The following is a 26,954-nucleotide window of genomic DNA, read 5'->3' as shown; positions in this document are numbered from 1 at the left end:
TATTGGTAGTAAACTGAAAAAAAAATATTCCTTGCTAATGCTAACCTTAAGATAAGTCTTACTATAGTCTTAACCCCAATTTTCTACCGTATTAGTAATCTGATTACAACTACACATCTATTTTCATAAATGTATTGTCGGTCACCGACTATACGCCCTACCCCCTCCCCTTTCACACCCCCCCCCCCAAACAAAAGATTTCCATCCTCATCAGTCGAAAACCCATGACCTGTTTTACATCATAATCTGGGGGTGGTGAGGAGAGTAGGCCTACTTACAAATTTTTACATTCCCCCCCCCTCTAAACCCACTCCCTTTCACACCAACCCCACCCCCCACACATCCCCACCCTGCGTGTTTTCAAAAAAACCGTCCACTCAGCTCAAACAACACACCAAGCCCGTGGGGGGGGGGGGGGGGGCGGGGGTGGAGACAGCCACCGTATATAAACCCTCGAATTGTGTTCAGTTGCCCACTATTCACCCACAACACCCGCGCACCTGTGAAGGTCTTCAGCCAACCATTTCTCTACCTGGATCTGTCCGCTACTGGACCACTGTTTCTACCACGTGTCTTCAGCGGAGATATTTTTATGCGGACTTTGATTTTGACCAGTACAAACAGATATGACTCAATCATTGATGACTTAAAAGGTTCCAAGCATTCCTTGGTCTTTTGGAGTTTTGGAGCCATTCCTTTCTGTTTGAGTAATCAAAGACGATATATTAATTAATTGTATTTATATTCAAGAGTGCAATACAAGGTAGGTTCACATTTTTATAATCGTTGCGATAAACGGTATATTTTCAATAGGAAACTCATCGCTGATACGTATTTATTTTAATACTGTTATAAGGTTTATAAATTTAGCCGTTTTACAGCTTAAATTTAACTTTTGTAGTTAAAATGTTAGTTGGGCTAATGGAAATATTGCAGTATTAGCTTGCTTTGCGCAATTTGTAGAATTTTACTTCGGCAATTATAAGATTTTAATCAGCCTGATGATTTAACAAAAATTGCCAACAAGTACTAGAACATTCAGTCCTTGCTACATAGACCCTCGTAGAAACATGAATAGATAATGTATAGATATATAATTATATTAATGGCTATTTAAATTTTTTAGAGCTAAAATGACCACCGACAATTTCACAAACGTCACGGAGTTTATGACTACCCAGAGGAGTCTGGCTGAGCTCAACTTCCGCTTCGACGCACTGACTCTCAACATAGACCAGTTCTACCAGATAGTCTTTAGTATCATGATTCTCTGTAAGTTTGTTTTCTTTAATTTTAGATCTGATTTCGATGCTCTAAAAGTAAAATAAATTGTAGGCCTAACGATTTTTCAAATATGAAAATCTTTTCCTTTTTAACGTTATTACTATAGTTGAAGAATTCCTTTAAATGTTTTGGGAAAAAAATTGTAATGGTTTTAACTCTTTCTTCCAGTGTTGACCATGGGCTTTGCTTTTATCGAAGCCGGCAGTGTTAGAGCCAAAAACACCCAAAACATAATCCTCAAGAACTACCTGGACGGCTGTAAGTGTAAAACAGTTGATCGATTAGTAATGTAAAAGTTGTTCAAATGTTATTTATGAGTTTAAATGTAATAACGGTAATAACAGTAGGAAAGTAGGCCAATTGTCACAAGGGCCTAAGAATAAGCAAAGCTTGAAAAGTTTAACAAATTTAAACTCTGTATCAATTTTTAATTTGCAGCTATGAATTGAATACTTCTGTCATACAAATGTTGTCTTTGCCGGCAATTTAAAATAACCTTTGAAATTTTTGGGCTATCCCGCTACAGTATTTTTAAACACTGAAAGGTTCACGCCTATCTAAAAAAAAATAGTTACGACACAGCTATTAAGGGTGCAGAGATGTATGGGAGTCTCCTATTGTTCACGGCTCAATAACTGATAAATTTTTGAGTCCTGTTGTTCAGAGGTTAATGTGAGATGTTTTCCTTCAGTCGTGGCAGGCATATCCTACTGGGCTATCGGCTGGGCATTTGCTTACGGCTACGGCAACGGATTCATTGGCTGGTTTGACTTTGCGTCGTCCTACGTGCCCAATGAGAAAATGTCCAACTACTTCTACCAGCTCATGTTTGCTTCAACCTCCTGCACCATTGTGTCAGGGGCTTTGGCTGAAAGATGTGAATTTGTCGCGTACTTGATTTACAGTTTCGTTCTGACTGGTAAGAGATAGATAGTAGCTCGCATTTTATAACCATTCACTTTTTAGTAGTAGAGAAGCTTTTAATGTAACTGCCGTTTTTTTTCCAGCTTTTGTGTACCCATTGTGTAGTCGCTGGGGATGGTCACAGTACGGCTTCCTTCACATTGGACATGATTTCGACATTGATGGCAAAATCATGCATGTCAAATACGAGGTAGGTTTACTAGGGAAATAATTTATGCATCCTATAACCCCAAAAATAGTTATTCGTTCACAATTGTTTACTCCTTCACATTGACTTGCAATCTTTTCAAATCCACTACTTTAAAACTTAAGCTTTAGTATTGGTCAATTAGGAATTATGTAAAATTTTACATTCAGTTTTATCTTTAAATGTTTACCTAGGATTTTGGTGGTAGCGGTGTTGTCCATCTTGTGGGGGGAACTACGGCCTTTGTTGGTGCCTGGTTACTTGGTCCACGTATTGGAAGATTCCATAAAGAGACTGGAGCCGTTATTCCCATCAGAGGACATTCAGTTCCAGTATGTATAGACTTTTGTTTGTAAGTTTACCTTTTAACTTAAACGTTGAGTTAAACAATTTAAATCTACAAAAATGTATCTACAGCTTGCTGGCATTGGTGCCTTCGTCCTTGTGTTTGGGTTCATGGCCTTCAACGCTGCCTCCCAAGGTCACATAACTGAACCAGGAGATGGTGCCGCCATCAGCATGGCTGCTTTCAACACTGCCATCTCCTCCAGTATGGGAGCCTTCACCTCCATGTTTGCACACAGGTAATGAATCGTGTCTTTAAATATACCTGGCTTTAAACCACCTTAATCTTTAATTTATGTATAAATTCTAAACACTCACTTTTGCAATATAAACCATGTTTAAACTTTTTTAGGATGGGTCTATTTGGTCATCACTGGAGCGTGCATAGCGTCATCAATGGAGCTTTCGTTGGCATGGTAACTAAATTTTAAACATTATCAAATTATCCTTTGTGTTTATACTCAAATCTTATAGTATATAATAACGATAGCATTCAAATTCCAGGTGGCAATCTGTGGTGGGTGTAACTCTATGAAACCCTGGGGTGCTGTCATCGTTGGTTTTGTTGGCGCCATCATCATGAACTGTATCGAGATTCTTGTTCTGAAGTTGAAAATCGATGACCCTTTGAACGCTGTTGGAGGTAAACTTAAAACCGTTCAAGAATTTCAATATTTTCCAAGAAACCTATTAACACTAGTATTATAAATTAATTGCCAAGCATTTAAATTTTCTACTATTCTTTTATTGTACCAGTCCATTTTGGAGGCGGTGCCTGGGGTGCCATAAGTGTCGCCTTTGTCAAATATCCCACTGGTATTTTAGTAGCATGGGACAAGCACTCAGGAGCCGTAAGTTATTTCCCTTGTATTTTTGAGTTGTTTTACCTTTTTTTTTTAGATTCATCAATAGAAACTTTAGGTTTCAATTTGCCCATAGCTATTCTTCCTATTTTATGTCGTTTAATGCTTAATTTCTTTCATTAAACTTTTTTAGATGCTGGCCTGGCAATTGGCTGGAGTGTGCACCTTTTTTATCTGGACACTTGGAACGATGACCATCGTGTTTGGCTGTCTCAGATTAGCAGGAATCTTTAGGGTCACTCCTGAGATGGAACTTAAAGGTAAATGTCCTGATATCATTAAGTACTGGCTTTTTAAAATCTGAATCACTAAGTTCAATTAACCTAACAATGTATAAACCATGCATCACCAATGTTCCCTCTAAGGAAGAAAAGCTAGTGTAAAATGTATTTTCTGTGCGCGCTGTTCTAGAAGTCTTATATAAGGATTTATTTTTACAAAATCACTGCACGGCAGCTCAAAACTACTGCGCAGCTAAGAGGGAATATTGTGCATCTACCTAACAAATATTGTGTATACATTTTTTATATTGCTAAATATTTTTTCCAGGTCTGGACGTGCCCAAACATGGAGGCCCCGCCTACCCATTGGACGCTTACGGACACGGATACTTCGAGAAGATTCTGACAATTGTTGAAAATGGTCAGCTCTCTCAGTTGGATCAAGGTATTTTTAGCTTTATTTCTGTTGTCTAAAATGAGAATACTGTCATTTTAGTATTGGTCCACTTAGATTTTTTTCAGTTATTTTACCAGCTACCAATCGTTCTAAATTTTCCCTAGCACTAATTCTATTAAATAGTTCTAGATAATACTTGCAAATTTTTTGTACATTTTTGTGATTCTTGTCAAAATCGCAGTTAATTTTTATATGGTAGTGCTAAGTTTGACGTATTTATTTCATGTTAACTTGATAACTTCTCGCTCGTCCTCGCAGGTTTTGAAAGCGGCGTCTACGTGAAAGACGAAGGACCTTACGAGCACCCCGAGCTCAAGGTCATGGGCATACACAACGTCCTCACCACCCCCTCCATGATAGAGCTGGACTCTATCAACAGACTACGAGAAGTGAAGTCCTGGGAGGAACTAGACAGAATCCGCGAATCCATCTCGCCTGCTTCATTACCGCAGTCCTCTCACACGAGCAAGCACACGGGCAAGCACGCAAGCGAGAAGTCAAAGTGGGGACCAGGACATGTCCTGTCTAAACTTGGCATCAGCAACAAAGGTTTAGATCTCGCAGACGAGCCTGGGAATACCATAGGTCTGGAACACATGGAAAGGACAGCTTTGTAAACTTAATCATGTTAAAATTTAAGCTGGTTAAATTTTCCTGTAAATTTTTAACTGTATACAATTTTGAAGATCTCAATTTTTATTTACGGTTTTATACTTTTAGAAATTACAATGCTAATTTTAACAAGGGCTAAGTTTTATTTTTTAGATTAAAATATTTACATTTTACTGTTATTTCGGTATACATGCTGAAATTATCTTGAACATTTGTTGTGTTGAAGAATTTTTTTAACTTGACTCTCAAATTCTTATAACCAGGTGACTACAATGCAATTTATATTCAGAATTTTTTTTATATACCTACTGCATTTTAAAATTGTATAAATAAAACATTTATGAACTACTTGGGTTTTTTTTTTATTTTTTTTTTATATTTCTTGTCAATTTGTATGGCTGTTGTCGATTACTCAGCAACGTTACACTCTGCTAATTCTACGGGTATTTGTTCAATGGCGACTCCCCTTTCCCTCCCTCCCCCGCTATACCAGCGAGGATGGAAACTTTCAGGTTTAACCAAGCTGGAAAGATTTGCTAGAATCCGTCAAGATTTGGGTGTTAACACCAGCAGCCTTTATTATTTTAAAAACAAGCTAAAGAAACTAAAGCAAAAAGCCATTTGTATCAAACTTCTGTAAGGGGAGTTCTCCAAACTATGGCGGGTGCAGTTATAAGCTGATAAAAATAAAATTCCGGTATATTGAAAAGGGGCTTTCTGTGACCGCCCCAAGGTGTCTTGAGCACAAAATGGAAAAGATAATCAATTGTGGTCTAGAGACATCGTCTGTCACTCTAAAAATTAACCCGAAGCTAGCAATTATTAGGCTACATAGTAACTAATAGAATTTAATTCGATAGAATTTTTAATTAAAATGATTCCTGGGTTATTTTTTTAAACACGGACAACGTGGGCCAAGATGAGTGTGTCGTCTTTAAATACTTAAAATCTATAAAACTAGCTCAGACTTTGACTCTCTGCACTGAGTAGTTCATCCCTTTTAAAGGAGAGGAGGGGCTATGTCCACTCTAATATGCGAGGCCGCGCAGTCATTTTCAACTGCCGCGCAGTCATTTTATAAAAAACGCATAAGACTTTTAGAAAACCGCGCACACAAAATACACGTTGCACACGAACTTTCTCCCCGGAATGCAGGCGTTGGGTTATAAATTAGATCAGATACGTTCATTAGTATGAATAATTTGTTCATGGAAAACTGTTCCAAGTTATATTTATTTGGAAAAAATACTTTGTAAATTTTACTTACAGTTTATACTTTACTTGACTTTGAAGTCTTTATAGCTTAGCCAGAGAAGAAATGAAAAATAAATTGACAGAGAGGCCTACATTGGAATTGTTTATAATTACAATTTGCTTTTATTATGTAACGAGCCGACCCGCAGCGTATCATACGCCGCTATTTAGTTGTTTTATTTTCTACTTTTCAGTAATTCATAATTTGTGAATTCAACAGTACCAATGCTGCCACTGAAAATATTTGCTTTAAAACACTAACCCCCCCCCTTCCACTAACCCCGACCCTACCCCCCCCCCCCCCCCCCCCCCCGTGAAAGCAGCCTCCTCTTAGTTATTTCTTAGTTACCTCCTGTAAGTTTAAAATCTAACTAAATTATCTGCCCCTAATAGAAACTCGGCTCTACAGCTCTACGATTTGTAAACATTTAGCTTTGTAAACATTTAGCGTGACCACAACTCACCAGACAATGTGGGGGTGGGGTGGGGGTGGTAGTGATAGTGATAGAGAGAAAGAGAGGGGACTGCAAGGAGGCGCTTGCAGCTTGTTTTCTAACGGCTCCCAGAAGAGAATTATATATATAGATTATCTGAGCAAACCAGCATTTCGATTTCAATCATTGAACACAAGGGCTGTAGAGTAATTCATACATTCTATACACTTATACACCAGTTTCTTTAGGGCATCTTTTCCCTATTGTGGGGTCGGGAGCTATGCGGAGCACGTCCATCGTCCCCTCCCACCTATCATGTGTTAGTCTAATGTTCAGCTCTTTGTTATAATCCAATGGTCAGTTCTTTGTTATAGTCTAATGGTCAGTCCTTGGTTATAGTCTAATGTTCAGCTCTTTGTTATAGTCTAATGGTCAGTCCTTGATTATAGTCTAATGGTCAATCCTTGATTATAGTCTAATGGTCAGTCCTTGATTATAGTCTAATGGTCAATCCTTGATTATAGTCTAATGGTCAGTCCTTGATTATAGTCTAATGGTCAATCCTTGATTATAGTCTAATGGTCAGTCCTTGATTATAGTCTAATGGTCAATCCTTGATTATAGTCTAATGGTCAGTCCTTGGTTATATACGTTTGATAGTTAACTGATGGATTCTTCTTAGTTTAAATTATAACAACCAGTTCTCGTTTATAGGCTAATGGCTATTCCTCATAAATATGATAATTGCCATTTATCCTTCTTTATGGTCTATTAGAAGAACCATTACTAGTGACCAGCCCGTGTGTGTATTGGTCACCTCAGAGCACATGTTGAGTGTGTAGCTCATGACGTCATTCAAGGCTGAACATTCACACTTAACGTCGATGGGAAGGGGAGTGGGGGATGAGTGCTTTGACACCCCCCCCCCCTTGTACGTTTTCAAAAAGAAAATGTCAAAAAAGGCCAATATTCAAGGTGCGGGGAAACTGTACCGTCACGCTTGAGTAGACTTAGCCATCAGTAAAAAAAATGACCGGGGGAGGGGGACACCTACTCGCCCCCCCCCCCCCCCCCCCCCGCCCGCTTCCCACCGTCCGTCTCCTCGCAGTTGTGTCAAACGGTAGGCCATTTAAACCGTGTCACAATTGTTTTCAGTGGCCCGGTCACGCATGACTGACTTGCGAAGTCGACCTTCCTACTGGACAGGGTGTAAATAATGGGGGTGGGGGGGGGGGGGGGGTGAGGTGAACGGTACACAATAACGAAACCACGCAATTCAATCGGTTGAAACTGGTTTTTCTATTATTTGAGCCTTGACTGTCCGATCTCGAGAGAGATGGAGGGGGGGAGGGAGGGGAATGACGTACTTCAAGTATTTTTGTTTTTATCATAGTTTCACTTTGCACGTTTTTAATGGAGCGCTCACTGAACTTAAACAACCAGAGGCGAAAAGAAAGTAAGACAAGTGTGTTAACACCCCCCCACCCACACCCCCCTACCCAAACACACATTTTACTAAGTGTGTAGACCCAGTGTCATACTGACCCCCCTCAACTAAAAAAAAAACGCCATCAGTATATAAACGCTCTATCCGATTTACTTAGGCTATTCTCGAGACACCCGCGCACCTGGGAAGGTCTTCAGCCAGCCATTTCTCTACCTGGATTTGTCCGCTACTGGACCAGTTTCTACCACGTGTCTTCAGCAGAGATATTTTTATGCGGACTTTGACTTTGATCAGTACAAACAGATATGACTCGATCATTGATGACTTAAAAGGTTCCAAGCATTCCTTGGTCTTTTGGAGTTTTGGAGCCATTCCTTTCTGTTTGAATTCATTCAGACAATTAATAAACTAATTACATTTTGATATTTGTAATCAGAGTGTAATACAAGGTAAGTTAAAAGTTTTTATTGCATTATTGGGATGATTAAGGATATCGATGTCCGAAAATAGGTGTGTTGGGTTGTTAGTAGTATTGTAATCTCGTCTAGTTTTATGGTTAGAAATTGAGGGTTTGGCGTATGGTAGGACTAGGCTTGGCGTAGGGTTAATATTGACATTAGCAAGTCATATTTTGCTTTACTACCAGTAAAGCAACACCCTTATTGCAGAGGTTGTTTGTTTTTTTTAAAAAGACTAAAATTAAAAATTGCTCTGAGCACCCAAGTGCTTTAATCACAAACAAATGTACTGACCAAATGTCAACTTGTAAGTTAACCAGAGTAATAAAAGTCTGAAAGTTATCGTTTGTTCAGTAAATTTTGTGTGTACTTATAGCTAGATTTCTGCGTTAGTTAAAACCTGGGGTGTATTCTGAATACAGAAAGTAGAGCTTCTGCTGGCGATCTGTCATGTACAATATTATTTAGGACATTATGCAACACCTGTAGGAAACTAGTGTTGTGGTCACATTTCCTTATTAAATTGTACAGAATCGCATTAGATAATCCATGCATTGATGCTACTATCTTCATTGCCCTCGCAGATTTCTACTTCATGTCTATACTTTCATGTTCGTCCTTAATTCTAGTGTTGGAAGAGATTCCCTCCAACACAGTTAACTGTTGCGTGTCAACTTGTTATGCGACATATTGGCCGTTAACTCCGATTTGAGCCTGTTTTTTTTTTCTTTCATAGCCATTGTTCAACCAATAACAAACTACATCAGTTACTTGATTTTAGAGTTGGCTCTTCTATCCCGTGTTTCTTCCAGACTTTTCTCCGGGGGTGCAATTTAAAATTTCGGGGGCGGACAACACTTTCCGGGGGGGGGGGGGGGCGGACACTGTCAAACGTATATATTTTCTATATATTTCATTTCGTTCGGGGGGGGGGGGGGCGGTAGAAACTCTGCTTCTATCGAACCGGGGTTTCGAAATCGATTATTCGGTTAAGCAACCATGAGCTTAACCGATCTGACCGCGTCGACATCCCTCTGTAGTTGAGAACTTGGTCGTTGTTTTACAAAGAATATTTATAGTTCTGAACTAATGTATTTTTTCCTATAGTACAAAACATATTCTGTAGTTTAGAACTTAAGTCTTTTATTTAAAATATCAGATCAAGGTCTGCACGATGGCCTTCAGCAACATGACTGGACTGCTCATCAACTCTACCTGGGTGGTCAGTAATTTAACAGCTGTGTTCAGTGGCTTGGACCCCAGCAATTTCACGACGCCTGGCAATCCTACAGTGTCGTCCAGCGATTCAACTTTGCCGTCTGCTAGCTTAACATGGGCACCCAGCTACTCCACCTCAACGGCAGGCTTCACATCCGGGGCACCTAGCGCTTCTACAGTGGCACCAAGCTACACTTCCGGAGCACAAAGCACTACCCTGGCACCCAGTCTTTTTTCTACGGCGCCAAATATTTCGACCACGTCATCCGGCTATTTTACGGACAACGTATCAGAATCTACAATGAGGAGTCTAGCTGAGCTCAACTTCCGCTTCGACGCCCTGACTCTCAACATAGACCAGTTCTACCAGATAGTCTTTAGTATCATGATTCTCTGTAAGTTTATCTTGTACACATAAATTTCAGCCACTGTTAAGATATTATCTATTTCATGTTTGAATTAAAGAATGATTGTACTTCCCATTTTCTCGAAGTTATTTTTTAATGAAATTTCAAACATTTAAACTCATTTCTTCCAGTGTTGACCATGGGCTTTGCTTTTATCGAAGCCGGCAGTGTCAGAGCCAAGAACACCCAAAACATTATCCTCAAGAACTACTTGGATGGCTGTAAGTAGGCAAATAGTTTAGAGCTAATACCGTTTCACATTGCAAAAAACGTAGCATGATTGCCCCCACCCATAAGCTTTTTTCTACAGATGGTAGTCAATCCGAACACCACGTTTACATGTATGACAAGTATATATGTATAGGAAAACTTCGCAAAAACACGTTCCGTGGGGAAAATGTTTTCACGTAACCAAAACTTAATGTTTTTCTAGACATGTATATTATAAGTCTCATCTGTGAACGCTTTAAACTATTTCAGTTTATACTATTTAGTGTACTAGTCCATTTTATCGTTACATTGGCACATTGTCATAAATATACTAACTTTAAGTGATTTTTATTAGTCGTTGCAGGCATATCCTACTGGGCTATCGGCTGGGCATTTGCTTACGGTTACGGCAACGGATTCATTGGCTGGTTTGACTTTGCGTCGTCCTACGTGCCCAATGAGAAAATGTCCAACTACTTCTACCAGCTTATGTTCGCTTCAACCTCCTGCACCATTGTGTCTGGGGCTTTGGCTGAGAGATGTGAATTTGTCGCTTACTTGATTTACAGCTTCGTTTTGACTGGTAAGATATTGTAACTCACATTTCTTACTTGATTTACAGCTTCTGCCTAACCGGTGAGTTTGTTTCGGATAAATACTCAAGAGATTTTTTAAAGGGCAGAGTCCGTTCTCTGTAAGATATCTACTGACTATAGCTTTGGAATGTAAAGTCAACGGAGTAAATTGCTGAATGACTTTTGTATGTTTACCATGTATAAAGCAGAACCTTGATAAAACTAGTCCTGCTGTTGGATCAAAACAAGTACTTAGTCTACATGTTTATATTTAGTTTATTTGGGCTTGTCTTCATTTGTAAAACTGATTTGTGTTGCCAATAAGAAAAACAAATGAACTTTTTATTTCAGCTTTTGTCTACCCATTGTGTAGTCGTTGGGGATGGTCACAGTACGGCTTCCTTCACATTGGACATGATTTCGACATTGATGGCAAAATCATGCATGTCAAATACGAGGTAGGTTTACTAGGGAGATAATTTATGCATCCTATAACAGTTACTCGGTCACCATTGGTTTACTCCTTCAAATTGTCTTTCAATCTTTCCATATCCACGACTTTAAGGCTTCAGATTTAGTATCCATTAAGTATGAATTTTGTGAATTTTTTCAGTTTTATCTTTAAATGTTTACCCAGGATTTTGGTGGTAGCGGTGTTGTCCATCTTGTGGGTGGAACTACGGCATTTGTTGGTGCCTGGTTACTTGGTCCACGTATTGGAAGATTCCATAAAGAGACTGGAGCCGTTATTCCAATCAGAGGACATTCAGTTCCAGTATGTATAGACTCTTCTATGTGCAAGTTTACTCTTTTACTTAAGCAGAGTTTCTTCCAGGCATCTTTTCGGGGGGGCAAAGCCCCCCCCGAAAAATTTTTACCGCCCCCCCCCCCCCCCCGAACGAAATGAAATTTATATATTTTATATAGAAAATATATATTTTTAACAGTGTCCGCCCCCCCCCCCCGAAGAAAGTTTACCGCCCCCCCCCCCCCCCGAAGATTTCAAGTGCCCCCCCCCCCAGAGAAAAAAGTCTGGAAGAAACACTGTACTTAAGGTGTAGTTGGACTATTATAATCTTCAATACCTCTTGACAGCTTGCTGGCATTGGTGCCTTCGTGCTTGTGTTTGGGTTCATGGCCTTCAACGCTGCCTCCCAAGGTCACATAACTGAACCAGGAGATGGTGCCGCCATCAGCATGGCCGCTTTCAACACTGCCATCTCCTCCAGTATGGGAGCCTTCACCTCCATGTTTGCCCACAGGTAGTGAATCGTATTTTAACTTTTTTTTATTTAATATTGGCTTTCTGCTTAAAGTTTTTTTTTTAAATTAAGTACATTTTCATCCAAATTCTTGATTAAATATAGATTCTATTTAAAATTTTAAGGATGGGTCTATTTGGTCACCACTGGAGCGTGCATAGTGTCATCAACGGAGCTTTCGTTGGCATGGTAACTATTTATTGCCCGTCTAAAATTGTATTCAAATTTGAGTCAACAAAATTGTTGATCAAATGTTTGCAATTTCAGGTGGCAATCTGTGGTGGGTGCAACTCTATGAAACCCTGGGGTGCTGTCATCGTTGGTTTTGTTGGCGCCATCATCATGAACTGTATCGAGATTCTTGTTCTCAAGATGAAGATCGATGACCCTTTGAACGCTGTGGGAGGTAAACACCCCGCTGTTTTCAAAGAACTTGCATTGGTAGTTTTCTAGTCCTTGAGGAATAAATGCATTACGCCTGCAAGCTTTTTATTAAAGCCAAAGAATAGTTCATAAAATGGTTTAATTTTTTTTTTATTGCAGTCCATTTCGGAGGCGGTGCCTGGGGTGCTCTAAGTGTCGCCTTTGTCAAATATCCCACTGGTATTTTAGTAGCATGGGACAAGCATTCAGGATGTGTAAGGAATTTGATTTTATTGCATTCTTTCCCTTTAAATTTTATCAGATTTTTTAGACATTATTTTAATGCCTGTTTTTCTTTCTTAAGTTGTATTTAGTACTAAATAGCTTGCATCTGATTTTTTAGATGCTGGCATGGCAGTTGGCCGGAGTGTGCACATTTTTTATCTGGACACTTGGAACGATGTTTTTGGTGTTTGGCTTTCTGAAACTTACTAAACTCTTTAGGGTTTCTCCTGAAATGGAGCTCAAGGGTTAGAGAATCTAGATTTTTCACTAATTTTTTTTTAAAGGTGAATAATTATATTCACAGTAGGGTCAATGTTTATCTAGGTACTTCAACTCTACTATAAGCTTTGCTTAAATAGTGTACAAAGGTGACCAGTTTAAAATATTTAAAAGTCAGTTTAGTCACTAATTAGTGAGAGGGTTTATTTATACCAAAACGAAAATGCGAAATGATTAGAGCAGGTGGGGGTCAAACCCTCATTCACAACACCAACACTGGATGAAGCCCTACCTGATGTCACTATTGAATAATTATAATAATTTATAAATAATTAACTTTAAGTTCACAGACAATTCTGGAGGGTGGGTCTGCCTATATCATTCTCTCCAATTTATTTGCAGTAAACATGTACGTTCAATGTCATCAAGCTATAGGCTTATCTGTTAACGCCAAACTGAATTTTTTTTAAAGTTTATTATAACAGTTACTATAACAGGCAGTATATATTGGTAATCATTGGTATTGAAATTTCCAGGTCTGGATATCCCAAAACATGGTGGCCCTGCCTACCCGATGGATGCCTATGGACATGGGTACTCTGAAAAGATTTTGGCTGTGGTGGAAAATGGCCAACTCTCACAAGTGGAGCAAGGTTTAATTTTTTTTCAAATAAACTGCTCCAGTTATCAAAATAGAAGTTATATATAGTTTAATATAAAGCTGTAATGAATTTTAAAAATTAAACTATAAATCACTGCTATTAAATTTTCCCTTGCATCAATGATCTATAAGTTGTAATTTTAGTATTTAGATTCTACCTAATCAGTGACAATTGTTTTTAATCTTCAGCATTTGAGAACGGCATTTATGTGAAAGACGAGGGTCCATACGAACATCCAGAGTTAAAGGTCATGGGGATACACAAAGTTCACATCACCCCCTCTGTGGTTGAACTAGACTCCATCAACAGACTACGCAATGTAAAAACGTGGGATGAACTTGACAGAATCAGAGACTCCATCTCTCCAGCTTCACTGCCGCCACTATCCTCCCAGACAAGCAGACAGGAGCCAAAGTCCAACTGGGGGAAGAGAAGTGTCATGTCCCAGCTAGGCGTCATCAACAAAGTGCTGGATCTTGCTGATGAGGGCAACGGAGTTGTCTTAGAACCCATGGAGAGGACTGCTTTATAAAGTTTAGAATCATGCTGGCGTTGGTTAAAACTGGTTAAGAAGCCTGTAAAGCGTGTCTAAAGAGATTTTAAATCTACATTATTTTAATTGTGCATAGAATGACTATATAATCATGTAATGTAAGTTTTTTAAGATTATATATCATATCCTTTTAAGAATCTCTAATTTTACATTTTGTTGCAAATTTTACAATTGTTTTTAGTTTTAAGTCTACATATTAAGGCTTAAGATGTAACTTTGGCAGAGCTTTTTGTGAAATATGGATGTTTATAAACATTTTTATTGTATGTTAGGTTAATTTTAAATTTCAAATTTAAGTTGCAAATCTTTTAATTCACAAATCTAATTTTAAATCAATGTATTTATAAACTGCAATTTTTACCTATTGTGAAATAAATTTATTTGTACTACAAATCTTTGAAATTATTTGATCTATACAGTTGTGAAACTTCTAAAGTATTTCTGACTTTATTCAATCTCAAGTGAAAGTGGTTGTATAGTTATGCACTGCATAACCACCTATATTACTAGTAGCTTTTCAAAGTACATAGGTTGAGTGGCTAAGTTACATTTACTAGGAAAATTAACTAAATCTAGAATTAGCATTAAATGCACTTAATTCTTTAATTGTAGGCTACTGATAACAAAATGTTAAGTGGCTAAAATATTTGACTTTAAAACAATTTTATGTAGCCTTCATAGAACTTAGCCATGTTGCTTAAGATTCAGAAAAGACAATTGCTCCTCCAAAGAAATATTCTACACAATGCAGTGATTTTTGTAAATTTGTTTCATTTACAAATAGTACTACTGATAGAAAATAGGACTGAATAGAATGTTACACATCATAATTCAAATTCTACAACTTGTTGCTGTTGCTTATCTTGCTTAATCTACCATAACAAAACCAATAGTCTATTATGGATTCTGAATATTCATTTAGAATGAAGAAAAATGTACCCTAAATGCAAATACTTAACCTGCCCTACAAAGAAATTTGATAAATTCAACAGTGACCTGTTAATAACTGCTTTTCTACTTATTAACTATTGAAAACAAAATTAAATAAAGGTTTTAAAGCAATTTAATGAAAGTAAAATACCATGCTATATTTTGCATTGAAAAAAAAATATCAAAAAGTTCATTTGAATGTTGATAAAAAGTAAAACAAATTCATAAATAAGAACTTCATTTACATATCAAATTGACATCAAGATTGGGATATAAAAACAAGTCATTCATTATTTTATTTACATTGTGTTATCAAATGGTAGCAGCAAAATAACAATGAGTGAGTACAAATAGCATTTAATATACAAAGAGCAGCATTCAAATGGAATATGTTTCTAAGTTTTGCTGTGTTCTTTACCTTAAGGTTTGGACTGATCCGAGACAAAACTTACCTAAACATAGCTTATCATCCTTTGATTCAAAATAAAAAGTAGTGTTAAATTTTATTTCATACATGACTAGAAACTAAAACATGCATAATAATTTAATTTTTAATTTGTTCTGGTTTTACCTCTATTTCAATTTTTAAACTAAAATGGTGGGAATATATGACCAATCATAGACAATATACTGCAACAAATCTGGAACTTAATCAATCTGGTACCTCCCTTTTCTACAAATGAGGGCTGCCTTCATGTTGCGTAGTGAGCCGCCAGCTGAGTAGAAGGCGCCTATTATGGAGATGACTAAAATCAAATAAGCTGGCACAATGTTGGACAAGTAAATAACAGAGTTGTGTTCACCGCTCTGTTGATTCAGCAAAGTCTGAAATAAACAGTTTGTCATATAATTTAACATATAAGTGAAAAAAAAATGTTTAAAACAAACAGGTTACATAATGATTTTAACTTGATGTGACTGACTTCATCTTCCCTTTTATTACAGAGGTCACAAAATCAGAAATACAAGTCAGAAAAAAGTAGTAAAACTAACATTAAGAGACCGGGATGTCCATACTAGACTAGAGTTCAGATAAGGAACGTGGATTAATTAATTAATTTTATTTTCCCTTATATGAGTCACGTACCCATCAGAGTTGAGTAGATTCAGGACACTCTTCTGACTTTCGGGTTAGAAGTATAGAGCTCTATCGCTAGGCCAAGCCATTCCGTAATATATAGGTGAGCTCATTTGCTCCATGGACCATTAGGTTTGAAAGGGGAACTTTATTTTACTTTTACTTAGCCCACTTCCGCTGAAGATATCATTTCAACCCTTACTGATAAATACAAAAATATAGGAGAGAGTTTGGGGAGGGTCGCTCCTGCTCTATTTATCAGCCTATGACTCAGAACATGGGGTAACTCACCAAACGTGTATATACAAAGAGAGACAACCCACCAAATATGTACAAAGAGAGACAACCCACCAAATATGTACAAAGGGAGGTAACTCACCAAACATGATAGGAGCATGTGTGCCAAGACTACACCAGCAACTGGAATGTACTGCTTCTTGTCTAGTGCAGCAAAGAAAATTACACCCCAGGCAGTGTGCAATAAAATGAAGCACAGAGTCAGAAAGGCTGAAAAAAAAATGTAATTAAACTCTCAAAAATATGTTAGAGTGAACTATATCCTTTTCCCATGTAGGCTACTCAAAACAAAAGAGGGATATAAAGTGGAGTTAATCTTTTTCAATGACCACAGTATATAATGAAATAGTGTGGTCAGCACTATTCCCAGCTGTGTTAGTTTTCCCAAAAAATGAATCAGGTATGCATCAGAGCTACTTGAGATCCGAACTAGAGACTTACGGGTTAGTCGTCATGCACTCTACCATCCAACCACACTGTCACTAGAGTGAGGCATCCACAATTTCATCTTGGGGACAGTGTGGATTAATAGTAGATCATATGACAAGAAAATCTTGAGTTCGATTCCGGGTTCAAGTCAATAGAATGTCCCTGAGTCTACTTAGCTCAAATCGGTACCTGAGTCACATTAGGGAAAGTAAAGGCGGCTGGACATAGTGCTGACCACACTATCCTTTCGTATGCCGATGGTCACAGAACCAGGTGAACCTTACTGAACCTTACCCCCTTACATTTTCATCAGGGAAATATTAATCTACTCAAAGCCACTCCATTTACTGCTCTATTATGAGCAAGGTCCTTTAAGGTCCTTGTCAGTAATTTGAAATATTTTAAAATGAAAAACGCCATGACGAACAAAAATCATTATTTCCACTATTATCTACAAGGGAATTATTTTAGGTTAAAGTGTATACTTACCAGAACTCCAGAAAAAGAATTTAGAATCGCCATAAATTCCAATAGTACCAGGTCCGGTCATGTCGGCTAGTACATTAACAATGGAGAAGGCACCAGATATAACTCCAAAACCAAGTCCTGAAACTAAATCACAAAAGGTGGTAAAAAACATTTTAATTCATCTTCTTCATTATTAATTGTAATGTTGTAAGGGATTTCCTCCAACACAATTAACTATTACGTGCCAACTCGTTATGCCCCATACGGGTAATTTCAGCCTGCTTTTTTTTCTGGATTTGCTTCCATAACCCTTGTTCAAGATGCAGCAGTTGTTTTCTCTCCTAGATGGGTTGCTGTCCCCAGCTATTTCAGTTTAGCTATTATCAAGGTTACCAACCTGACCATGCCGACCTCCACATTTAATCAAAGTACGCATTTTAGTTTAAAATTTTACATACAACTTTGAGAACCTAAAAATAACCTACAGTGGACCTTTTTCATTTTAAAAACCGTGATATTTTTAAAAAACTACAGCTGCAGTGACCGTAAGCTGTATGAGTCTAAGTGATTAAAAGTTACCATAAGCCATTATATGTTTGTTTGAGAAATCTTTTGGCGTCACATGTTGATCTTCAGTCTGTTGACTCACTTTTAGCAGCCCATCGTTAGCCAGCCTGAAATAATCAGAATTAACAGTATGATATATAGGTACACCATTGGTATTTTCTGTTCTTTAGCCAGCATTTGTTTTCTACATTTAAAAATTCATATTATATGTGAGTAGATTTTTTTAGCGCAATTTCCATTCTGGAGAATTGCGTTTATTAACCCGTCATTTCTGGATGTATGAATGTATGAATGAATGGATGGATGGATGGATGGATGTGTGTCCGCAGCTTTAAGTCGTATCTCCTCCTCAACGAAGCAATATCCATGACTAGTTCCAAAAGCAATTATGTTAAGCAAGTTACAAGGATGAACATAGGCCATAAAAATTACGGGCTTCTTTCATGGATTTCCCGGAAAAGCCAAAAAACCTCGAAAAAAAGCAGTTTTTGGCCCATATCTCGGCAACCAGACCACTTAGCGACTTGAAACATGTACCAATCGATTCCTGCCATAATTTAGAACAATATTGTCTAAGAAAGTTTTCAAAAATATCCTTTCGTTCGGTCACAAAAATTTTTTTTAATTAATTAAAATTTGGACCGAATTAGTAGGCATTTTTTCCAACCACACCACACGCGTCATCACGTTCAATAGCTGCGCCATCACGTTCAATGGCTGCGTCATCACGTTCAGTAGCTAGGCGCGCAATGGTTTTTAGTCATGTAACTCCATTGTAAATAAAACATGTAAAATACTGAAAAAAATTAATAAAAAACGTTTTAATAACTAACCAATGGTTTTACTAACCCTGCTCTTGATTTACGCTACGACAGAGCTATTTTTAGATAACATAAGGAAATTGCGCTTAAATGTCACTAGACTTTTTAATTAACTTGTTTTAATTTAGATCAACAACAATTTTGTAAAACTGTTTTATGTATTTAAACTAAACTTTTTAAAATTGTTGTTCCATATTTTATACTCTTATGTTAGTCATACAGACAAATTTACTGCATAGGGTAAATTGTGATATTTTAAATTTATTTCATGACACAATCATCTGGCTTTGGCAGTTATGCCCCTTTTACTAGGACTAAATGTTTTTACAATAACTCCATCTCAAATAACAGATTAAATATCAAATTAATTCACTTCAAGCAATCCATGAAATGTAATAAAAATTATCACATAGAATTTATGGCTATTTTTGTTTACTTCTGAAACCATGCATTGAAAACAAAAGAAATTATTAACTTTTACCTCATAGTTTTGTAGAAAAGAAACCTGAAGCCCTCTTGAAAGAGGACAGAAAACACAAGCCCAAACGCTAGTGTCTCCCTCAACGGGACAACAGCAAACCACAGTATGGATGACAGCAGTAGCGCTAGCAACCAGAAAAATGAACTGAAACAAAAAGTAATTACCAATTAGTCATTGATATATAAGGCTGATATCGAAAAATTAATTATTTCAGAGTAAAAAACAACTATATAACCTATATAGTATAGTGTCAGAACAATTATTTGACTATAGGCCTTTATATATATGTATATATGTATGTTACATTCTTTTGGTGACCCTATATACTATATATACATTATTTTCAAATAAGTCTAAATTAAAAAACAATTCTAGAAAAATAATCATGTTACGAGAAGCCATAGGCACAACATGTTCACCTCACCTGGCAATGACAAGACATTGACATGTAACTTAATAATAATAATAAAACAGGACATTTTACCTGGCCATGACAAGATATTTATATGTTACCTGACATTGACAATATAACAAATCATGGACACATTACCTCAAAATGACGAGGATACTTTAACAAGACATGGACACATTACCTGGCAATGAGAACAATGACTCGCATGGGATCTCTAGCAATGGTAAAGAGAAACAAAGCAAAAGGTGGTCCAAATGCTATGAAGCTGCAACCGAAAAATTCCATCATAGTCATCTTGATGTTTTCCTGTTAAAGAAGAAAATTTAAGGGAATAAATAAGTCTAACTATATGTAGTAATGTGGCATGACTTTAAAAAATTAGATTATTCTGATCTACCTTATGTCAACTAAGCCTCAAATTTTGAAATGAATGATAGTAATTGTTTACCCATTATAATTGATTTCATAATAAAGAAAACAATTAGTTGTTGTTGATTTTTATATTTCTTAAATAGTAAGATTATTCCTTTTTTTAATAAAGAATAATTTCCTTGCCAATTATTAACAATGTGCCATACATTTGATGACAAACAAAATCAAATCGGCAGCCTCATCACCCTTTCGGTCAACATGCTGGACGTTGATGTGACTCTTAGTAACCTGTACATTATCTTTATCGATACCAGAGTCATCACAATTTATAAAAACAAAACTTCAGCCCTGAAAATCTACAGACACATAAGTGACTGTATGTTACATAAGTGACTGCATGCTAAGAAGGGATGAAATGTGGGGTTAAGATATGTGACGAAGAGTACGTTTTATATTTCTTTCAATTTAAAAAAAAAAAAAAAGAACCACTGATTGATTTAAATTCTCCTGCAAACTGGAATAATTTTACTTTAGGGGGAGCGGAACTTTGAGACCTAACTATGGTGGCTGTATTTGATTGATGGTGGTGGTTTGGGGGGTTGGTTAGAATAGTAGAGTTAGAAATTTTTAAAAAGTACTTCAAGTAGGTTAGGCCTAGCCTAGCCTAATGAAAGCTAGATCTAGATTCTATATTTAAAATATAGTAGGCCTATATATAGGCCTATCTAATAATCTAGTGGTAGCAGTATTACTACTAGTAAGTAACTAGTACTAGAATCTAGATTCTAGTACTAGAGTAGTAATGTAATAGTAAAAGTAGGGCCTATTTTTTTAAAGTAATTATTTTAAAGTAAGGTAGTAAGGTAGGAGTAGACTCAGTAGAGTAGACTGACTAGAGTCTAGGTCTAGCTAGAGTCTAGAGTCTAGACTTTCTAAACTGCACTGTTAACTAACTTTAACTTACTCAGTACTGTGTTAAGTTAGACTGTTACGGGAAGAAGTAGTTCTAGATCTAGCCTAAATGTAAGATATGAGAATAACTGTTATGGTTAAATTATTAATTTTATTAAGAGAACAGTAGCTCTAGGTGTAGTCCAGAGTATGGCACAAAAATTGAGTAGGAAGTTCTTTTGTTGTCAATATTAAAGATGAATCTAATAAACGAAAGCTAAGTTAAATCACAGTGACGACAGAGAGGAAATCAAAGTTTGAATTCTAAATTTAGTAGGCTTTTAAAATCCTGTTTTAATAATATATTTATTAGGCCTACATCGTGTTAATTTCTTTATATTATAAATTAATGGTTGCAATAAGATAAATTTTATCATGGTAATGCGGTTGTTTTACATATTTCATGGTTTGATGAAGAGAAAAATTTTAGTTTTTATTTTAACAAAAGTGACTAGGCCTAGGCCTACGTGTTATTTTTAAATTTAACTAGTAAATTTACATTCACAATATCGCCAAGTAGGTATTGTGCAACACCTTTAAAAATTGTCATCTAAAAGTACTTAAAGTTTTCTATTATAGTCTGATATCGCTGTTTAACGTATGGCGTGTCTGTATACTATAGCATAGGTTTAGATATGTATTAATGAATCTTACATATAGATCTACTGCGCATAGCAAGCCGGGTTGGGGTTGGGGTTAATCATTTTGTTATATTGATTTATATATATATATATATATATATATATATATATATATATATATATATATATATATATATATATAGGCCTATATATATATATATATATGTGTGTGTGTGTGTTGTAGGGTTGTGATAGAGCAACTCTATAACACTACCATTATCTTTGAACCTCTGCACACACACACACACACAAAACACACACATAGCATATATATATATATATATATATATATATATATATATATATATATATATATATATAGGGCCTATATATATATATATATATATATATATATATATATATATATATATATATATATATATATATATATATATATATAGGCCTATATAGGCCTATATATTTTTTTTATTTTTTTTTTTCATAGTGCAATTTCCCTCCATCCGATGTCTACGAAGTAGCGGATCACTCTACATACTGCTAATAGGCCTTATAAGTACAATTTTTTTTAAACCTCTAAACTAAAAAAGCGTGTTGCTGGGAGGGGTCATTGATACTTTGTTATTGCTAATAATTGCTATCTCTTTTACTTATACTAGATCTATCTGATCTGATATCGAAACTAAACTACTATGGGTAATATAGACTAGTATAAAACTACTATAAAACATACAGTGGTAGGACGGTAAACGGAAAAAAAGTCACAGGAAAAAAAAAACGATTTTGATCTCTACATGTCTGTACAGGCAAACACAATGAATCTAGTTTAGTGTTTGTGTTTTCATCATCATGTTTCCTCTGGTACAAACCGTGCAAAATCTTATTGACAACAGAAAAATGGGCGTGGCATGTCATCACTCGATGCTAGAACTACACCCTTGCGGCAAAGCGCAATAATAAAAAAAAACTGTTCTGGGTTGTCCGGGCTCTACAAAAACACTTGCTAGTGAAAAGGAACTACATGTATAAAAACAGCTAGGTCTACAACTTATGGTAAGATTATTATTCACAATTGCAGTGTATTAACTTTTAACTTTGTTTCTTACTAAATTAATGTAGATAATTATAAATTGTGAAAGGATTGCAGCGAAAGATAATTTAATTGGTAACAAAGGTCATGTTATGTATTGACTGTTTTTATACTTGCAGAACTAATTAGTATTTCACACTCGTTTTTACAAGTAAGCTACAACTAAAAAATACATTCAACTCAATACAAAATAAATAATATAAATATAGAATCTAGGCTATATTATAGATCTATCTAGAAGCTAGAGTCGAATAGATCTATTTTAATGTTAGTACAATTTTCAGCCTTTATTTTTATGGTGAGTTTGTCTATAGAATATTATTAGGTAAAATCTTAGTTTAGCGTCGTAAATTCGGCCAAAACTAGTAATGTAGGAGAGAGTGAATTAATGAATATGTCATTAAATATGAGTATATTTTCGTATATTTTGATAAAATATTATAAATAATTGAATAATAGATCACCATTTATGGTTAAATCAATTTAAATATCCTGAAATTAATTTTTATCAACCCTGTTCGAGATAGTAAATTTGCTATTAAAAACAGCAGCCATCTTAAGAAATTGTTATTTAGAGTAGCTTCCCTTTTATTTCTATTCGTATGAAAATGTATTTAAATATGATTGTCTTGTTGTATAGTCCGTATTACAAAGCATTTTTTAAAATTCTGCTCTTTAAAAACTGAATTTTCTAACAAACAACTTTATTAATTCTAGAAGCATTGTGAGATGCAACTTGTATTCATGTATTAAATCACGTTTTTTTTTACTAATGTTAATTTGATCTTACTATTACTATATAGTTTGAGTTTTTTCTTTTTGTTTGAAAGTTCACTATTTTCATTTTAGGTTTTTCTTTTCATCAATTAGTGATTCTATCGTAACTTATGACATTTTTTGCTTCTCTTTACCTTAATTAAACCCCAAACTCCGTCATATTTTTGTTGTCAATGTCACAAGTCATAATGTAAAAAATTACGCTTCACTCCGCCTTATCTAAGATCTCTAACCATAATTTTGACAACATTAAATCATTTGTCATCATTTATATATACAGAGAGACAAAATGTATTATCCACCAGCTTCCCTCGTAAAACATCATCTAAAACAATGAGCCAGTCCACCCCTTAAGTGCGTGTTGTCATTATGGTCGATCGCAAGTCTCCACCTGCCAGACACATGTTGGTTATCCTTTGTTGTTAAATTGTCAGTATCAAGTACACACGTGAGTGATATGGGGTTGTCCATAAATGATGTCACATATGATTTGCTACGGGAGTGAGTGAAGATTTGTGACGTCAACTCAGGCGGCTTTGCAATTTATGACGTGTCGGTCTCATGAAAGGAGGTGAACGGGGAAAAATACCTAGGTGGTTGATGGAGAACCTCTATAATGCTTTGTTCAATCAAAATAACGATAAATAAGCATTAGTATACGTATACCTTGCTTAAAACGAATCATCACAAATGTTGCAAGCCTGCTAGTTTAAGGCATTCGGCAAAACGTCCGCAACACATTATCCCCGTCAAAAAGGCTTGCCACCAAATGCCTGCCGACGAATAAGCCGTGTCTAATGCGGGGCGTTAGGAATACGGCCATTAGCATGGGCCGCGTTAGAGCACCAGTAGGCTATCGCGCTTTGTAAGATGACGTAAATACTTAAATTCAATTTCGCTAAACTGCGTGAAAATTTAGTAATGTTCCATCGTTTGAGGAAATTTATTTTCTTGGACTGAAATTGAAATATCATGTTGACTGTCTGGCTCTTAATTTCCGAAAATCACTTTTAATGTATCAAGATTCAGAACTATAATTTACTTTAATATAAGTGTCATCTTATCGTTTATTGTGCTTTTTATAAAGCGCAGAGCAGCTACAAAATCGGGCGGCCATCCTGTTTTCACCAAGCTTCTTTTGGAGCTTAATTAATATGGGTAGTCTAGTTCTATACATTTTTAATACATTTTAAAGGGCCGAAAGTCTCAAGACAGCAAGCTTGCAGAAATAACTACGTACTTATGGACGAGTGATAGATGTGTTAGGGGCTGTTTAATGAACACCAACTTATGTAATCATATTAAACGTCGCAAAAGCGTCAAAAAGGCAGTGCTTGTTGTTGTTTTTTCTATAAAATTAGCCTAACGGTCGGCGGTATCGCTACATGACGTCACGTGCGAGCGTTAACTCGGTGACGATCTGCTAAGTGGGGGAATGAAAAAGGTGGGGTTCAATAAATGCGACTCGGCAAGCTTTTTAGATTTCTTGACCCTTCTTAATAGTTCTTTCGTCCCCACTGAGAAAATGGATCACCAATGAATGACGCGTCATACTTCTACAGCTGGTCTTTCTCCCACAACCATCCCGTTTTCACGAAAAAAAAAAAACCTGACCCGTCTCCAAAATCACATCGCTGAGTTCTACTCAACCTCTCCCCACCACAAATCACAATTTCTATCTGAAACAATATGTTCATATGTTTGTTCTGTAATAATGCACGCTATCATTACTATCTTAAGAGCGATGTCATTTATGAGCGATCTAATATTGATTTGCTTACTGCAAATAAAGTGTTTAAAAGTTCGACCTCCCAACAATTGTTGTGGTCTTGGATGCACACTATTAAGTCTGATAAGATCTATTAGTCATTCATGTCAACTATATTAAAAAAAAAAAAAAAGAAAAATTACTATACAGGGTGTCATCCATAAATGATGTCACGCTTTTATTGACGATTTTTACCCCCCCCCCTCCCCTCCGTCACACGTCGTCACAAAAAGCCAGACCCCCTCCCCTAAAATGACGTCACACCTCAGCCTACAACCCCCTCAAATTTGCAGTTGAATTGTTTTTAAACAGCTATATTTTTCCAAAATCTTGTCTGAACTCTGTCAAAATAGATTATTTACTCAATTGTTATTACAATGTATTAAAACAGTTTTTTTAAACGCAAAATAACGTATATAATTCGTTTTGTAACATTGCTTTTTTAAAATGCAATGTGTGACGTCGCACCATCTGAACCCCTCCCCCTCCCACTCATCACACAACGTCACAAAAATACGGACCCCCCTCCCCCCTACGAGTGTGACGTCATTTATGGACGACCCCCCCCCCCCCCCCGCATATATTAAAACAATACAAAACAATCATATTAAACCACAAAATCAACACAAAAGACATGCGAATAGACAATTTATTGTTTTTAAAACATGGCCGCTGCTTGTATTTACTCATTGTTGTCTCGAACGGGGTAGTTTAAAGTTTATTCCAGGATATTTATGACTGGTTTGGTCTTGGATTGTGATTTGTTATTCAATTATCTGTTATATTGTGTAAAATATGCCATAAATATGGCCAAATGAAAGAAATATTCATTAGTTACCTTCATCGCACATTACTAGCTACGTTGGAATTTACGACGCTAAACTAAGATTTTACCTATTATTAAATAGTAAAAAAAAAAAAACTCTAATCTTAAGTTAGAAGTTTATTAGTTTAGTTAAGTTTAGTAGCCTACTTTTAGTTTCTAATGATTAACTTAGAATTAACTAGAAGATCTAACTAATGAGTAATATAGTCAGACTACTAGACACAGCTAGTTAGGCCTAATTAAATTAATTTAATTTATTAAGTTATGACTAGATCTAGATTTAGTAGATTTTGTCTTTGGGCTTGTTACACACTTAGATCTAGTCTATATCAGTTATTTTATAAACTTACCAGTTGCAAAGCCTGTCAGATAACAGGCAAAATTTTTGTTTCTAATCTTATGTTTAAATGTTTTGTAACATTCCCTGTTGTTTAGGTTAAAGTTTTATGGAAACTACTTGGAATGAAAATATGAACAAATGTTTTATCCAAATTCAGTACCTTTGAGCAGTTGTACAATTGAAAACACATTATTATTCATGTCAAGTTTCATACTGGCAGACAAAGTTGGCCAATTATTATTTAAGCTGCATACCGCCACATAAACCAATTTGTCACCATGTCCACCCCAACCCTATTCCACCCCTTCTTTTCACACAAAATCCCAACCACCACCTTTTAACATACCACTCAGTGTTTCTTTCAGACAATTTTCTCTGGGATATAAGAGGCACTTGAAACTTGGGGGGATGGGGGGGGGGGACTTTGATTTCTGGGGAAGGCGGGGTGGACACTGGTTAAAGTATATAATTTGTATATAAATTCTATTTTGTTTGGGTGAGGGGGCAG

At 36.2% G+C, this 26,954-nt stretch overlaps 5 protein-coding genes across 5 annotated transcripts; 4 read left to right on the top strand and 1 right to left on the bottom strand.

Annotated features, from left to right (window-relative positions):
• The first annotated feature begins 1,133 nt into the window (after nt 1-1,133).
• LOC131957648 (putative ammonium transporter 1) lies at nt 1,134-2,983 on the top strand. Its single transcript, XM_059322382.1, has 6 exons — nt 1,134-1,272; nt 1,453-1,542; nt 1,976-2,203; nt 2,292-2,398; nt 2,590-2,727; nt 2,813-2,983. The coding sequence occupies exons 1-6, from the start codon at nt 1,134-1,136 to the stop codon at nt 2,981-2,983; spliced, it is 873 nt and encodes a 290-aa protein (XP_059178365.1).
• Nucleotides 2,984-3,943: 960 nt separating this feature from the next.
• LOC131957647 (uncharacterized) lies at nt 3,944-5,177 on the top strand. Its single transcript, XM_059322381.1, has 3 exons — nt 3,944-3,956; nt 4,153-4,269; nt 4,540-5,177. The coding sequence occupies exons 1-3, from the start codon at nt 3,944-3,946 to the stop codon at nt 4,896-4,898; spliced, it is 489 nt and encodes a 162-aa protein (XP_059178364.1). The 3' UTR covers nt 4,899-5,177.
• Nucleotides 5,178-8,219: 3,042 nt separating this feature from the next.
• Nucleotides 8,220-12,162, top strand: LOC131957646 (putative ammonium transporter 1). The gene is made up of 7 exons (XM_059322380.1): nt 8,220-8,477; nt 9,646-10,099; nt 10,243-10,332; nt 10,677-10,904; nt 11,248-11,354; nt 11,534-11,671; nt 11,992-12,162. The coding sequence occupies exons 2-7, from the start codon at nt 9,661-9,663 to the stop codon at nt 12,160-12,162; spliced, it is 1,173 nt and encodes a 390-aa protein (XP_059178363.1). The 5' UTR covers nt 8,220-8,477; nt 9,646-9,660.
• A 559-nt stretch (nt 12,163-12,721) lies between these two features.
• Nucleotides 12,722-14,351, top strand: LOC131957644 (uncharacterized). Its single transcript, XM_059322377.1, has 4 exons — nt 12,722-12,796; nt 12,925-13,051; nt 13,562-13,678; nt 13,876-14,351. Exons 2-4 carry the CDS (start codon nt 12,925-12,927, stop codon nt 14,217-14,219), a joined length of 588 nt encoding a protein of 195 aa, XP_059178360.1. The 5' UTR covers nt 12,722-12,796; the 3' UTR covers nt 14,220-14,351.
• A 1,094-nt stretch (nt 14,352-15,445) lies between these two features.
• LOC131957643 (gamma-secretase subunit Aph-1) lies at nt 15,446-21,239 on the bottom strand. Its single transcript, XM_059322376.1, has 7 exons — nt 21,060-21,239; nt 19,905-20,029; nt 19,312-19,455; nt 18,022-18,116; nt 17,464-17,586; nt 16,628-16,755; nt 15,446-15,995 (listed from the first exon to the last, which is right to left on the bottom strand). The coding sequence occupies exons 2-7, from the start codon at nt 20,015-20,017 to the stop codon at nt 15,819-15,821; spliced, it is 780 nt and encodes a 259-aa protein (XP_059178359.1). The 5' UTR covers nt 20,018-20,029; nt 21,060-21,239; the 3' UTR covers nt 15,446-15,818.
• Between the last annotated feature and the right edge of the window lie 5,715 nt (nt 21,240-26,954).

This window comes from Physella acuta, unplaced genomic scaffold (assembly GCF_028476545.2).
Source record: "Physella acuta isolate Inbredline_101_S28 unplaced genomic scaffold, ASM2847654v3 ptg001251l, whole genome shotgun sequence".
NCBI lineage: Eukaryota > Metazoa > Mollusca > Gastropoda > Physidae > Physella > Physella acuta.
Note: the sequence above shows the minus strand (reverse complement) of the source record. Positions and strands in the feature narration are given on the sequence as shown.

Excerpts from the sequence above, each read along its gene's own strand:
- LOC131957648 (XM_059322382.1), top strand. The coding sequence starts at position 1,134 with ATGACCACCGACAATTTCACAAACGTCACGGAGTTTATGACTACCCAG. Across the intron at positions 1,273-1,452 it reads CTTTAGTATCATGATTCTCT|TGTTGACCATGGGCTTTGCT; the intron begins GTAAGTTTGTTT and ends TCTTTCTTCCAG. Across the intron at positions 2,399-2,589 it reads TCATGCATGTCAAATACGAG|GATTTTGGTGGTAGCGGTGT; the intron begins GTAGGTTTACTA and ends ATGTTTACCTAG.
- LOC131957647 (XM_059322381.1), top strand. Across the intron at positions 4,270-4,539 it reads GCTCTCTCAGTTGGATCAAG|GTTTTGAAAGCGGCGTCTAC; the intron begins GTATTTTTAGCT and ends TCGTCCTCGCAG.
- LOC131957646 (XM_059322380.1), top strand. The coding sequence starts at position 9,661 with ATGGCCTTCAGCAACATGACTGGACTGCTCATCAACTCTACCTGGGTG. Across the intron at positions 10,100-10,242 it reads CTTTAGTATCATGATTCTCT|TGTTGACCATGGGCTTTGCT; the intron begins GTAAGTTTATCT and ends CATTTCTTCCAG. Across the intron at positions 10,905-11,247 it reads TTACAGCTTCGTTTTGACTG|CTTTTGTCTACCCATTGTGT; the intron begins GTAAGATATTGT and ends TTTTTATTTCAG.
- LOC131957644 (XM_059322377.1), top strand. The coding sequence starts at position 12,925 with ATGCTGGCATGGCAGTTGGCCGGAGTGTGCACATTTTTTATCTGGACA. Across the intron at positions 13,052-13,561 it reads TCCTGAAATGGAGCTCAAGG|GTCTGGATATCCCAAAACAT; the intron begins GTTAGAGAATCT and ends TGAAATTTCCAG. Across the intron at positions 13,679-13,875 it reads ACTCTCACAAGTGGAGCAAG|CATTTGAGAACGGCATTTAT; the intron begins GTTTAATTTTTT and ends TTTAATCTTCAG.
- LOC131957643 (XM_059322376.1), bottom strand. The coding sequence starts at position 20,017 with ATGACTATGATGGAATTTTTCGGTTGCAGCTTCATAGCATTTGGACCA. Across the intron at positions 19,456-19,904 it reads GTCATTGTTCTCATTGCCAG|TTCATTTTTCTGGTTGCTAG; the intron begins GTAATGTGTCCA and ends TTTTTGTTTCAG. Across the intron at positions 17,587-18,021 it reads CAAACATATAATGGCTTATG|TTTCAGGACTTGGTTTTGGA; the intron begins GTAACTTTTAAT and ends TTTGTGATTTAG.